The 15,816-nt window shown below is 40.5% G+C and overlaps 1 protein-coding gene across 1 annotated transcript in view; it reads right to left on the bottom strand.

The window, feature by feature from the left end:
- Positions 1–15,816, bottom strand: part of LOC139463353 (cardioacceleratory peptide receptor-like) — a 40,040-nt gene that overhangs the window by 3,754 nt on the left and 20,470 nt on the right. Inside the window, exons 5-9 of the mRNA XM_071244606.1 lie at positions 11,098–11,191; positions 10,122–10,264; positions 8,781–8,943; positions 3,425–3,538; positions 807–987 (exon numbers count right to left, since the gene is read on the bottom strand). Of these exons, the coding sequence (XP_071100707.1) occupies positions 807–987; positions 3,425–3,538; positions 8,781–8,943; positions 10,122–10,264; positions 11,098–11,191 (695 nt within the window). The remainder of the gene's footprint in view (positions 1–806; positions 988–3,424; positions 3,539–8,780; positions 8,944–10,121; positions 10,265–11,097; positions 11,192–15,816) is intronic.

Here is a 15,816-nt window from a genome sequence, read left to right as displayed (position 1 = left end):
CCTGTGTGTGGTCTCGCTATGTGCGTCCCAAGATGGCATGCATATCATTTCATGATGACCGGTAAGATGCTATTGTGAAATGTAAACTTTACATTATTTGTCGGTTGTGAAGCCCACGAAAGGTCGAAAGGAAACAGTGTCTAGACAATACTGGAATGACGTTCGTCGTGTCAAATTGGGAATGTCCGTTCGAAGATCAATCGTTGTTATTAATTACATAAACGGCACTCTTTGTACAATAATTTACAAGACATCGGGTCAGGGAATCTGCAGGAAATCCCTCTACCATTACACGCAGACAAATTTGTCAGGTTTGCAAGTCATTTGACACAACAACCGCCCATGTCTATGAAATGAGATGGAATATCCCAAACCGTACTCCCACTCGCCATAAAGAGTGTGCTGGTAAAATAGAGAGCATTAACAGTCGTAACAGACCATGTGACCACCACTCGATTAGTATATGGTAAAAGATCAATCTACTTTTTTGTATCTTGGTTTACGAATTGGTCCTGGTCCAGAATTCTGTCTTCTAAATTTTCAGAAATTATTTCTTTAAATTGTTATTGTTTTGGAAGCCGATCTTGTCGATCTAACAGTTTAAGATATTGTATGCACTGAATTTGTTGTGAATTGTCATTGGCGGAAACCAATCGCGCGGCATTACAAAGGTTATATGTTCTTTGGGTTGAGGAAATCCAGGGCATATTGTATAACTATCACTCACTGTGTAGGGGAGGAGTAACTACAAGGCCAACATCAAACAACGTTCTAAGTCTTCATTCGCCCTTTACCTGCCAACTTACCTTAAGTATCTGCAGATCCGTGTACTGAAGATGCCGTATATAACAGGGTTAGCGGCACAGTTTAAAGGGGCCAGACTTTGAACAAATGTGGATATCTTTCCCATGGTCGGTGTGTGGGGAACATAGCCGTATACTTGAAACAGGTTGAATATAAAGTATGGGCTCCAGCACACGATAAAAACTGAAAAATACAGAGAGCGGATTATAATGTAGGAAATATTGGCAATATATTTAGAATGTATTGTATAAGGTGAGGTGAAATTGGGTTTAACGTCGCGTCCAAGATTATTGCACTTATATAGCGACGTGCATGCACGTGTGTGTGTCTGCTTGTGCTAGTCCGGACTGATGCCGATTTATAGTGCTAGCCCACTGAGATACCATGCCGCAGTTTAACATGAATACCCCACTCAGACACAGTATACTGACTCCAAGCCGACCAGTCCTTGTTTTAGCCCCTTAATGCCGAGCGTCAGTACCATCTTTTAACGTCTTTTGGTATGACGCGGCCGGGGATCGAACCCCGGACCTTCCGCTCTCCGGGCGGACGCTCTACCACTAGACCACGGAGGCTGTCATGTATTGTATAAAGTGAATTTACCCGACTAAGAGTATTTAGAAAGAATATAGACGACCGAATATAACTGAAGTACGGGATATATAATCGAATTAATCGAGTCGTAAGTCTACGTTAAAGTATGGAAGTTGCTATAACCTTGGCGATACGACAGCTATGTGTAACGGATCCCTGAATACTAAAGGTAGGCCGTTGTATGGGATTAAATTCATACGTGTAAACTTTTGACGTGTTTGAAGTGTATTATTCTGTTAAACTCGATTGGATTATGATGTGGATCGCGTAGATGTCTGCCTATTCACACTCGATAGTGAATTTAGAAAGAGTTATGTAATAAAAGCATGTAATACATACAATAGTAAATTCGCTCCCGTGTAATACCAATTTTATGAAACTCGTGAATAGATCTGGTATCTGACGAGCGAAAGCGGGCTCGAGTTTACTATTCTATATATAATATACATATCGCTTTCAGATTGCCTATTCGGGTTCGGGTTGTCTTGTAATGTATAACCCAAGTAGGATTAAGTGTGATGTCGGCAGTATTTCAAGCACATTTAGACATATTAAACCTTTAAACCCTTTACGAACCTGTCGACAAAACACAGTAAAACAACTAATAACATATCACTGATTAGTGATTACTAATCTATGAACAAATATTACTAACAAATCTATTAATACTTGGAAACCACAAAGATCAAATTTTTACACAACGTCACAAGAATTCAACGTCAGGTCATTCCGGCTCTAGACCACTGCTACCTGCTACCTGAAAGGTACCTCGGCAAGATCTTCACCATAGTTCTCAACGCTGGCCGTTGTCGGCGAATGTAGTCGGATATTAAAATAAGCATATGGATATTCCGTTCAGGAAAACCTAGGAAAACTGTCGGTTCGTGAATTTGAAACGCGGGGCGAGGTGATTCTTATTCACAAGCCGATAGTTACAAGTATATTCTCTAACTTAAACACATTCCCTCTGTTACACTTGTACGAAGCATTCTTTTCTCTAAAGTATTTGAAAAATTAACCAGAATTCTTTGTACTGTGTATTAATAGTGTGTGAGTGGCCCTTGTGTGCTGCACGAGAAATGTGTTGATGATCACGATGCACGTGCGAATGGCTCTGTCGCGGCTTGATGTTTACAATGCATCGTACAAGACTCTCAGCTATTTCATTTGGTGGCCGAGAGGGGACATCGCTTTATCGACTTAAATTACGGCCGCGAGAAAGCGATAACACGAAACGAGAAAGCCATAGTTCGAGACGAGAAAGCGATATCGCATTCTCGCTCCCGTAATTGAAGTCAATAAAGCGATGTCCACTCTCAGACAACATACTTGCACTCCTGAACGGGTATATTTTCAATCGCTTGTGTGTTTTCAGTTCATGTCAACTGGGGAATAGGAACATATAGAGCCCTGAACAAGGATATATGTGCTTCTCCTGTACGTTTAGTTTTTCAAAGGGTTACCTAATTATGTTAATATGAACATCATTATACATAACAAAATGTTACACGGCATTAAACATATTAAGTACCAAGCATTGAAGCATTGTACACATTTTAAATATTTAATAGTTAATGTTTAGTTAAGGGGTTGCGTCCCTTGGGCAGGTCAGCAACCTACGATTGTGGGTTCGAATTCCGGTTTGCCCCGTTGGACAGTTCAGTTAATTCAAAATATACTTGATTGACAAACAACACATAATGGAACGTTGAAACAATAAAGTGATGTCACTTTAAACTACATATAAAATACTTAAGACGATGTTAAGCATGCGTATGGATAGAGGGAAGAATATCTAAGCTGCACGTATTGAAATAACGACTTTTAATGAGTTCAATGAGCCATTTGTGACCTCAAAATGTTCGTGTCACAGTTGTGATCATTAGGAAGTAGTAGTTTCAAGTCACAACTGGAATAAATAGAATATCTATGAAAAGGGAAACCCACGACAGAAATACGAACTATCGCTCGCAAAGGAATTAATGGTGTAATGGCGCATTGAGCTTGTTGCATAAGTATAACTCACCTAAAACTATTATGAAAGTCATTTTAATAGTTCGAACTTTTGCTTGAGGAATGATTCCTCGTGAACTGGTACAACTGTCGCTCCGAGAAGTAGTCATGCTTCCGGTTAAAAGTTCTGAAAGAGAAGACAAATACAAATACACATGTACAAATTAACACTCTTCCAACATAGCACACATGTACAGTGTCCCAAGTAAGCTGTCCAACATAGCACACATGCATGTACAATGTCTTAAGTAAACTGTCCAACATAGCACACATGCATGTACAATGTCTTAAGTAAAGTGTCCAACATAGCACACATGCATGTACAATGTCTTAAGTAAACTGTCCAACATAGCACACGTGCATGTACAATGTCTTAAGTATAGTGTACAACATAGCACACATGCATGTACAATGTCTTAAGTAAACTGTCAAACATAGCACACATGCATGTACAATGTCTTAAGTAAACTGTCCAACATAGCACACATGCATGTACAGTGTCTTAAGTAAACTGTCCAACATAGCACACATACATGTACAATGTCTTAAGTAAACTGTCCAACATAGCAAACATGCATGTACAATGTCTTAAGTAAACTCTCCAACATAGCACACATGCATGTACAATGTCTTAAGTAAACTGTCCAACATAGCACATATGCATGTACAATGTCCCAGATAAACTGTCCAACATAGTACACATGCATGTACAATGTCCCAGGTAAACTGTCCAACATAGCACACATGCATGTACAATGTCTTAAGTAAACTGTCCAACATAGCACACATGCATGTACAATGTCTTAAGTAAAATGTCAAACGAAGCACACATGCATGTACAATGTCTTAAGTAAAATGTCCAACATAGCACACATGCATGTACAATGTCTTAAGTATAGTGTATAACATAGCACACATGCATGTACAATGTCTTAAGTAAAATGTCAAACGAAGCACACATGCATGTACAATGTCTTAAGTAAAATGTCCAACATAGCACACATGCATGTACAATGTCTTAAGTATAGTGTATAACATAGCACACATGCATGTACAATGTCTTAAGTAAACTGCCCAACATAGTACACATGCATGTACAATGTCTTAAGTAAACTGTCCAACATAGCACACATGCATGTACAATGTCTTAAGTAAAATGTCCAACATAGCACACATACATGTACAGTGTCTTAAGTAAACTGTCCAACATAGCACACATACATGTACAATGTCTTAAGTAAACTGTCCAACATAGCAAACATGCATGTATAATGTCTTAAGTAAACTGTCCAACATAGCAAACACGCATGTACAATGTCCCAGGTAAACTGTCCAACACAGTACACATGCATGTACAATGTCCCAGGTAAACTGTCCAACATAGCACACATGCATGTACAATGTCTTAAGTAAACTGTCCAACATAGCGCACATGCATGTACAATGTCTTAAGTAAACTGTCCAACATAGCAAACACGCATGTACAATGTCCCAGGTAAACTGTCCAACACAGTACACATGCATGTACAATGTCTTAAGTAAACTGTCCAACATAGCACACATGCATGTACAATGTCTTAAGTAAACTGTCCAACATAGCGCACATGCATGTACAATGTCTTAAGTAAAGTGTCCAACATAGCACACATGCATGTACAATGTCTTAAGTAAACTGTCCAACATAGCACACATGCATGTACAATGTCTTAAGTAAACTGTCCAACATAGCAAACATGCATGTACAATGTCTTAAGTAAACTGTCCAACATAGCACACATGCATGTACAATGTCTTAAGTAAACTGTCCAACATAGCACATATGCATGTACAATGTCCCAGATAAACTGTCCAACATAGTACACATGCATGTACAATGTCCCAGGTAAACTGTCCAACATAGCACACATGCATGTACAATGTCTTAAGTACACTGTCCAACATAGCACACGTGCATGTACAATGTCTTAAGTATAGTGTACAACATAGCACACATGCATGTACAATGTCTTAAGTAAACTGTCAAACATAGCACACATGCATGTGTAATGTCTTAAGTAAACTGTCCAACATAGCACACATGCATGTACAGCGTCTTTAGTAAACTGTCCAACATAGCACACATACATGTACAATGTCTTAAGTAAACTGTCCAACATAGCAAACATGCATGTACAATGTCTTAAGTAAACTCTCCAACATAGCACACATGCATGTACAATGTCTTAAGTAAACTGTCCAACATAGCACAGATGCATGTACAATGTCCCAGGTAAACTGTCCAACACAGTACACATGCATGTACAATGTCCCAGGTAAACTGTCCAACATAGCACACATGCATGTACAATGTCTTAAGTAAACTCCCCAATATAGCGCACATACATGATACATGTACAATGTCTTAAGTAAACTGTCCAACATAGCACACATGCATGTACAATGTCTTAAGTAAAATGTCCAACATAGCACACATGCATGTACAATGTCTTAAGTAAACTGTCAAACATAGCATACGCGCATGTACAATGTCTTAAGTAAACTGTCCAACATAGCACACATGCATGTACAATGTCTTAAGTGAACTGTCCAACATAGCACACATGCATGTACAATGTCTTAAGTAAACTGTCCAACATAGCAAACACGCATGTACAATGTCTTATGTAAAATGTCCAACATAGCATACGCGCATGTACAATGTCCCAGGTAAACTGTCCAACATAGCACACATGCATGTACAATGTCTTAAGTAAACTGTCCAAAATAGCATACGCGCATGTACAATGTCCCAGGTAAACTGTCCAACATAGTACACATGCATGTACAATGTCTTAAGTAAACTGTCCAACATAGCACACATGCATGTACAATGTCTTAAGTAAACTGTCCAACATAGCACACATACATGTACAATGTCTTAAGTAAACTGTCCAACATAGCACACATGCATGTACAATGTCTTAAATAAAGTGTCCAACATAGCACACATGCATGTACAATGTCTTAAGTAAAATGTCAAACGAAGCACACATGCATGTACAATGTCTTAAGTAAAATGTCCAACATAGCACACATGCATGTACAATGTCTTAAGTATAGTGTATAACATAGCACACATGCATGTACAATGTCTTAAGTAAACTGCCCAACATAGTACACATGCATGTACAATGTCTTAAGTAAACTGTCCAACATAGCACACATGCATGTACAATGTCTTAAGTAAAATGTCCAACATAGCACACATACATGTACAATGTCTTAAGTAAACTGTCCAACATAGCACACATGCATGTACAATGTCTTAAGTAAACTGTCCAACATAGCACACATGCATGTACAATGTCTTAAGTAAACTGTCCAACATAGCATACGCGCATGTACAATGTCCCAGGTAAACTGTCCAACATAGCATACGCGCATGTACAATGTCTTAAGTAAACTTTCAAGCATAGTATACACGCATTTACAGTGTCAAGGTAAACGTACAAGTGACCATTATATCTGGATAAGCTTTTATTTAAAAAAAAATTATGCTACCTTGATAAATTGAGAAATAACCAACTATCTTCCAGAAGGAAACGTAAGTAGGTTGAGACGGGGCCCATGTTCCTCATCCTCGCCACTACCAGTGTTAGGTTAAGGGGTAAATACATATCGAATCCTCAAGCTCCATGGCGAGCACCTGCTGGTCAAAATATTCTAAGCCCAACAAACAAAACCAACAATTGTGAAAGTGTTTCTAAAAATGTTTTTCAACATAATCTCCCTGCTTTTCAATACACTTCTCATAACGATAGTGAAGCTTTTCAATTCCAGTCAAGAAGAAGTTTTCTGATGCCACCCTGAACATGCCATTTATGGCAGTTTTGATGTCATCGTTGTCGTCTTAGCGCTTTCCACGAAGGTGTTCTTTCAGTTCAGGACCCCTATCAAGTTCAACCGACTGTCACTAATATACAAACGGCCTCAACAGACCACATGTAAGTGCAATGAACTACTCAAACAATGTATCACATTGACTAGTTCACTTTGTTATGGTCGATAGTTGAAAGTCAGTCTTAGAACGGTTTGACCAGCCCTCGTATCTCTGTAATAACGTGTCATGTACGTGTTAACTCCACGCAGGACTATTGTGGTACATTTGTGCATGAACTAGCATTCTTTCAATAAGAAGTTTACACCGAAATTCGGCTTTTCCATTGACGTTCATAAGCGTATGAATAACACATTTTTAAGTTCATACATATTTCACAAGACTGTATTCTTGAAATGACGTAAATACTGACGGACTACTTCCACATTCCTAGGAAATCCCTGGCACAAACACATGCACAAGCGTTGTTTCTGATTATTTATACCAGTTAATATTGCGCTTTTTAGCATACATTGAGATAAGTGAGACAGTTTAGTTCACGAATATCCTCGCTGAGATCCATCCATGTGAACAAACGGAGGCAATGCACAGCCAAACTATGGTCTAGGCTGAGAGAGACAGTCTACAGCAATATATGAATTAACCTTAGTATCTTATTTAAACATCTTTACAATCGTTTTCAATGATGGGCCAAAATAAAAATTGTGTATAGATCTATATCATTCGGGGAACAAAATAGGGATATAAACATGATAAGAATCGACGTTCATAGAATGACAGTTTGGCCCTCACTCTTTTGAGGCTTATACTCCAATGACCTCACACAAAGTGAAGTCAATTCTTAAATAAACAAGTAATAATATTGTTCATTGTAAGTGAGTGAGTGAGTGAGTGAGTATGGTTTTAAGCCGCCTTTAGCAATATTCCAGCAATATCACGGCGGGGGACACCGGAAATGGGCTTCACACATTGTACTCATGTCAGAAATCGAACCCGGGTCGTCGACGTGACGAGCGAACACTTTAACCACTAGGCTACCCGACCGCCCCTGTTCATTGTGACAAACATAAACTTGATAAAAAGTAACAAATGGACTACATATCAATAACAGGCATATTGACTTCTGATGACAAGGGCGTGTACAGTGGACACTGGCAATGTGTAAACAGTAAACTGATAATTAAAAGCAAGCAATAAATCTTTATAAAGTAAAGTGCATACTGATTATAAACTGGTAATATGTAAACGCTAGGCTGATAAAGTGAAAACTATTAAACTATGAAACGTGTAGAATAACGAAAAGATATTATGTGATATAAAAACGCAATCAAATATGCCATGATTTATTTTCATTTTCGGATATCCTCTAAACAATCTAACAAAGGCTGGTTCTACTGAACAAGCATCAATGAGAGATGTTTACTACCAACATGCACTGTCATGGCAACTATATTGTGACTAGGAAGGGGAGATGTTATTGTCAGGTTGTTACCTTCATCTTTGGACTTCCTCCTCGCCCTCTTCTGCTCGGGCGTGTCTTGAGGCTTGAGCAGGATGCTGCTCCGCCAGATGGTGAAGATGATGACGAGGTAGCAGATGCAGATGATGATGGCGGGGATGACAAACAGACTGATGGCAATCAGGGTTAAGTAAAGCTAGAATGAAACCCAGGTCCATGTGGATGTTGTGGGGGACAGGTTAAACAGAACCTATTCATTGTCATTGTTTTGTCACATCACATTAGGGTTAAGCATGAATAGCCAATCAAGTAAAAACGCCTAAAGTTGATTTTGATTTAAACATATTTTATTCAGATTGAAATGGATTGGGAACAAGTTATCCAACTTAGGACTCCCTCTCCATGGTAAAGTTAGAATGTTATGTTTTGTATAGCATTAAATTTAACATAAATACCCAACTGCCCCGGGAATATCTATGTCCACCGAACGATTCTCATCGGCAGTACATAGCTTATTCTTTTATCATCTGCATTTGTTTCTGTTCCGGAATCAAAACTCTTTTTGATGGGCAATGAAGTTGGAATACGTAAAACATGAATTATAAACAAATGATGCCCTTAACAGATTAAAGCGGAAACGATTAAAGAAGAACTCGATCATTACAACTTGAGAGATATTGTCAGTATAACTAATATTGTATGAGGCACATATCGCTACGTGTTCACAAATAGATATACCACTAACTCAATACACCCAACGAAGACACAACTCCTACATTTGGTACATAGACCCCATATATTGCACAAGTTCTCAAGTTGGTACAGTGGTACCCACTCATCACATCAAACTGCGATAAGTTTGTACTTTATTGGAGTACAAGGGAGATAGTTGTATGGATATACAACGTCCTTATTAAAATGAATGCAACGTTTAGGACATAAACTTACTGTGTTTTAAAATTTGATATAGTCCCACTGTAGAGTAGATACCTCTTATTTAAATTTTGAACCGAGCCCTTTAGCGTTTTGTAATGGACTTTCAAATCCCATTCTGCCAAATCCTAACGGTGGTGGTTGACGGACATGGCGATGAATATCGATCATAAAAAGGTTGTAAACAACATGTTGTCAATTACAAAGTTTAAATGTTTTATCATACTTGCATCCTCTTTTGTTTCGATGAGGAAATAACCTATTCGCAACCGGACATGCCCTTAACGGTTTCATATTAACGTTATCTATCAGGCGTCAAGGTGGCTATTAATGTGTTATACATCCCTCAAACTAACTCCCTAGTTCATCATACCAGCTTCTAAATGCAACTTGGTGAGGTCTATTGGAGCAGCTGAACAAGTTAGGTGTGTGTAGGTGTACCTGCCAGTGCCAGTCATGCGGCATGGTGATGTAACATTGGGGACCTCCGTGAACGTGCGCCTCGTGGAACAGCACCAACATTGGGATGGAGAAGAGGAGAGACAGTAGCCACGCCCCACCTATCAACAGCCGCGCTCGCTTCCCTTCAAAAGAACAGTCCACATGTAGGGCTAACATACAATTTGTTTGTTGTTCAACGCTCATCATTATTACAGCTACAGGGGGCGGTCGGGTACCCCAGTGGTTAAAGCGTTCGCTCGTCACGCCAAAGACCCGGGTTCGATTCCCGACATGGGTACAATGTGTGAAGCCCATTTCTGGTGTCCCCCGCCGTGATATTACGGGAATATCACTAAAAGCGGCGTAAAACCATACTCAGTCACTCACTCCAGCTACAGGACGTGGCCTGACATTCAAGTGTTTAATGCTATGAGGAACTTCCCACTTTGTCGGGGTACGAGGACACACGATCAGCCAAGTCGCCAAGCCTGACTACCTGATCCATTTAGCCGCCTCTTAGGCTAGGAATGTGATGCGAGCTGATTGATTGTCATCGTGCCCCATGGGTTGCTGTGCCTGCTTGTTAGCACTGGATTGTCTGGTACAGACTTGCTAATTTACCGGGCGTCATATAGCTGGAATACCAATTGCAGCGTTAAACACTCGATAATATGAGCCACGGTTGATGCCCTTGGGATGACACACGGTTCCCCTTATCCAAGCTGAGAGTTTGTCTTGATTACTTGATGGGCAAGGCACTATATACTCACCATCCTTGTGACCATCATTGCTACACGCCCTCCTACACGCCCTTCAGTCTCTCGCACGTGGAAACTTCTAAATGTTATCACTAATTTTGTTTGGGAACCATGGGGGCATGTCGATTTCCTAGATACAGATGCTAGATGCACACTCACACACGCGCACAGACACGCACACCCACGCACAAATCGACAAGGTAGCTAGATATACATACAGCTGCCACTGAAGAGCATAGGGCGAGCGACCGCGTCCAGTCTGTCGATACTGAGAGACACCAGCATGTAGGTAGAAGCAAACATTACCACCGACTGAAACAGAAGATGCAGTCAAATACACAGATTACACCGCGGTATGTAGTAACTTCGTCGAATTTCTACTTTAAAGTAAGAAACAAAACAATGCGGTTCGTCAAAATAGCTTAAGTGTTTACATTTCTCGGAAGAAAAAAAACACTATTATCAGGAAGGAAAATCGTAATACAACAATTAAAATTATACCAATCTATTTTCCCCCAACAAATTGCCAAGGGTAAGAGTTACAACGACAGGGTGGGGAAGTCGATTTCCTATATATGCATAACCTGAATCTGAACTAGTTGCACACACACACACACACACACACACACACACACACACACACACACACACACTCACACACACACACACACACACACTCACACACACTCTCTCTCTATATATAATACAAATGTTTTACTTCAACGTGACTGCTATAAGTTGTACGGTCATTGAAACATACTACGCAGCAGCTGTAAGAAATGGGTTTCAGATATCAGTGAGTTCAAAAACACCTTTTAAAGCTTTTGTTCCCAGACACATAAATAAACACAGGCACTCTCTTAAACGAAGACTAAACGAAAACTAAACGGAACTGGATTCGGATGTTTCTGACAACTCCTGCAGCCTTCTACGTGCATTTTATGAGGCATTGTATGATTTCACCAACGATTACTTTCCCGCACACATGCCTACTGTTTGTACCGCCATATGTTGGACAGTTTGTATCTGATAATTTACCCTCCTATCATATAGGTTTTGTTGTAGGGCTATCGACGTATATCACTGTTATAATGATTGCACATTTAACACCTATTTATATAATGTTAATAGGACCATCAAATTGCATAGAGCATATACAGGTCACGTGTTATAATCGATGTTGTGAAGTACATGTGGACATTATGGTTTGGCTGATACACTGCACACAGGACATTTCGTGAAACAGTAAACATCCTCTTTTCAGATTAAGTTTTCCGAAAAGTGAATGCACTTCTTAGTTCCTTCTTACTCTTTAATGACTGAAGACTAAAGTCTAATTCGCTAAGTGCCTGACAAACTTTGATGGTTCTGGTGGCTGAAGTGGTAAACATGTCCCATCAATTACACCGTGTCAGAAGCTTCAGTTTTACAGTGTCACAAAAAAGGAACCACGAACGGCGTGGGAGACACAACCAGAGTGCCAAAGTGATGTCTCACAACCGACTGTATTGCTATCTAGTAGGATAGTTAATTATGCATCCAATTTCCCCATTGCTACTTGCTTCACGTTACTTCACGATGCACGCCGCTTCGGTATAATGTTCGCCTGGTTATTGCGACACGGAATAGAAACGTGCTCTTTAATAATTGACTTCCTGTGATTAGATCATAGTTGGAAACAAATATATGGCCTTCAACGCTTACACCACTCTCGGAAAGGTGTGCATCTATATGATAATGACATGGATGAGGCTAGTGTGACTTTTCACTGTTTCTCCTAGCGTGATGAAATCGAACTTCAGAAAATTATTACGCGGAAAGAACGAAGTGATAATGTTGCAACAAAAATGCAGTTGACATCTAAATTAAAAACTTCGACTTCATCGGAATTATGTTTTTAAATGAAGCATGAAAGAGACCCCAAACAACTGACAGGCCCAGGCGTCCATTTGGAAGCCGGCGCGCTATGATCAGTGTTGAGTATGGAGCCGTCTGAAGAGGACATATTCGTAATGAACTAAGCACTGACAATAAACCCCTCAGACCATGACGCCACTCGATCGAGTCAAGCGTCTTAAGATGTGGGCACAGCAACTAGCAGCCATTATGACATTAGGCTCAAATTGAAATATCCTTATTTGAAGTTACCCATGGGATGAAATTGTAATTGATGAAGGGTTGTCGGTGGGATTTACACGCACTTGATTAAAAGTACTGTCCCAAAGCCAGGTAAACACTTTGAGGAAACAACATATTTTTCAGATGTAAAACAGACATATATTCTTGCAAGTAAACGTTTGTGGTAAATTGGTAAAAAGTCAAGAAACATGTATGTCGAGACAATACAAATAACTAAGACTGACAATTGTCGAGACAATACAAATAACTAAGCCTGACAGTTGTCGAGACAATATAAATAGCTAAGACTGACAATTGTCGAGACAATACAAATAACTAAGACTGACAATTGTCGAGACAATACAAATAACTAAGACTGACAGTTGTCGAGACAATATAAATAGCTAAGACTGACAATTGTCGAGACAATACAAATAGCTAAGACTGACAATTGTCGAGACAATATAAATAGCTAAGACTGACAATTGTCGAGACAATACAAATAACTAAGCCTGGCACGACATACATGTACATCTATTATAACTATTGAAGCGTATAAGTGCCACAGTCTAAACCAATATTATCTACGTTATGTAAGTTTCATCTACGTTGATGAAAATATTATTGACGTAGTGGAGCTAATAAACTTCCACATAATACAATAACAATACTAATGTGTGTACGTATTTTGCTCTAGACTCCATACACACGGCGTATGCTCAAAGCGCTGACATTATTCCCGGTCAATAGATCAGTGTGCACTAAATGCTCATTCTCCGCTCCCTGATTATGCTGGGAGGCAAGTATCTAAGAACATACTACATTCCTTCTCGTCAACGCTACACCTGAATCATTTTAAGCGTTCATCAACAACGTGAAATGTGTACTTTTATATTTACAGACACATAGGCGGAGCGGATGGCGCAGTGGCCTAAGGCACAAAAATTCGCTGGACAGAGTTGCGTCCCTTGGGAACACCTGAAACCTATGATCGTGGTTTCGCCCTGATTATATTTCTAGGGTTGTCAGCACCATACACTTGGGTCACTCTACAGTGACTCACACTACCAGCGTCCCTCTACAGTCACTCACTCACACCACCAGTGTCACTCTACATTTACTCACACCACCAGTGTCCTTCTACAGGCACTCACACTACCAGTGTCACTCTACAGTCACTCACACCACCAGTGTCACTCTACGGTCACTCACTCACACCACCAGTGTCACTCTACATTTACTCACACCCCCAGTGTCCTTCTACAGGCACTCAGACTACCAGCGTCACTCTACAGTCACTCACACCCCCAGTGTCACTCTACGGTCACTCACTCACACCACCAGTGTCACTCTACAGTCACTCACACCCCCAGTGTCCTTCTACAGGCACTCACACTACCAGTGTCACTCTACAGTCACGCACACCCCCAGTGTCCTTCTACAGGCACTCACACCACCAGTGTCACTCTACGGTCACTCACACCACCAGTGTCACTCTACAGTCACTCACACTACCAGTGTCACTCTACAGTCACTCACACCACCAGTGTCACTCTATAGTCACTCACACTACCGGTGTCACTCAACGGTCACTCACTCACACTACCAGTATCACTCTACAGTCACTCACACCACCAGTGTCACTCTACGGTCACACACTCACACTACCAGTGTCACTCTACAGTCACTCACTCACACTACCAGTGTCACTCTACAGTCACTCACTCAAAATACCAGTGTCACTCTATAGTCACTCACACCACCAGTGTCACTCTACAGTCACTCACACCTCCAGTGTCACTCTACAGTCATTCACACCACCAGTGTCACTCTACGGTCACTCACACTACCAGTGTCACTCTACAGTCACTCACACCACCAGTGTCACTCTACGGTCACTCACACTACCAGTGTCACTCTATAGTCACTCACACCACCAGTGTCACTCTACAGTCACTCACTCACACCACCAGTATCCCTCTACAGTCACTCACACCACCAGTGTCACTCTACAGTCACTCACACCACCAGTGTCACTCTACAGTCACTCGCACCACCAGTGTGACTCTACAGTCACTCACTCACACTACCAGTGTCACTCTACAGTCACTCACTCACACTACCAGTGTCACTCTACAGTCACTCACTCAAAATACCAGTGTCACTCTACCCTCACTTACAATAACAGTGTCACTGTCACTGTTTGGAAGTGTGAAAACCGGTTAGCGCCACACGCGTATGTATGTTGTTCATAATGAAACTGATGTTGTTAATTAACGGGGCTTTTTTTCACTGACAAAAACCTACGACGGTCCAGATGAAATGATTAATTAGTATGTAAAGACACATTTATTTTGTTTCTAATAGATGATTCACTTTATAAAGCTGCAAACACGGAAATAAATGAAAAGAAATGTGTTTAAGCCTCATGTGCATGAAGCTCTTGTCTGAAACGTCTTGTACTTTCCGATGGGGAGGGGGAGTAGAAACATCTGACAACCTGACACAACTATATGCACACCAGAGACTCAACACACTGCTCCTTATCGGCTGTCCATGGTTGTCCCAGGGGTCAACCATTTCGAGGTCACGTCATTATGACAAGGGCGGCGACCGGACACCTTATCTGAAGCTGAGTGGGACTTGGGAAAGAGGACAAAGGTTAATTATCGCTTCTGGTTTTGTCATCACTCTCTGTGCATCCATGCGCTATCTTCGGGGGTAATTACCGTCTAACATCAATAGAGTTGCTAATTATCAAGCTTTTCTATTCAATTAGCATCATAATCTCCCTCTGTGTACATCATATTCACCATTTG

Source organism: Haliotis cracherodii, unplaced genomic scaffold (assembly GCF_022045235.1).
Source record: "Haliotis cracherodii isolate W230 unplaced genomic scaffold, xgHalCrac1.p SCAF_16, whole genome shotgun sequence".
Lineage (NCBI taxonomy): Eukaryota > Metazoa > Mollusca > Gastropoda > Lepetellida > Haliotidae > Haliotis > Haliotis cracherodii.
Note: the sequence above shows the minus strand (reverse complement) of the source record. Positions and strands in the feature narration are given on the sequence as shown.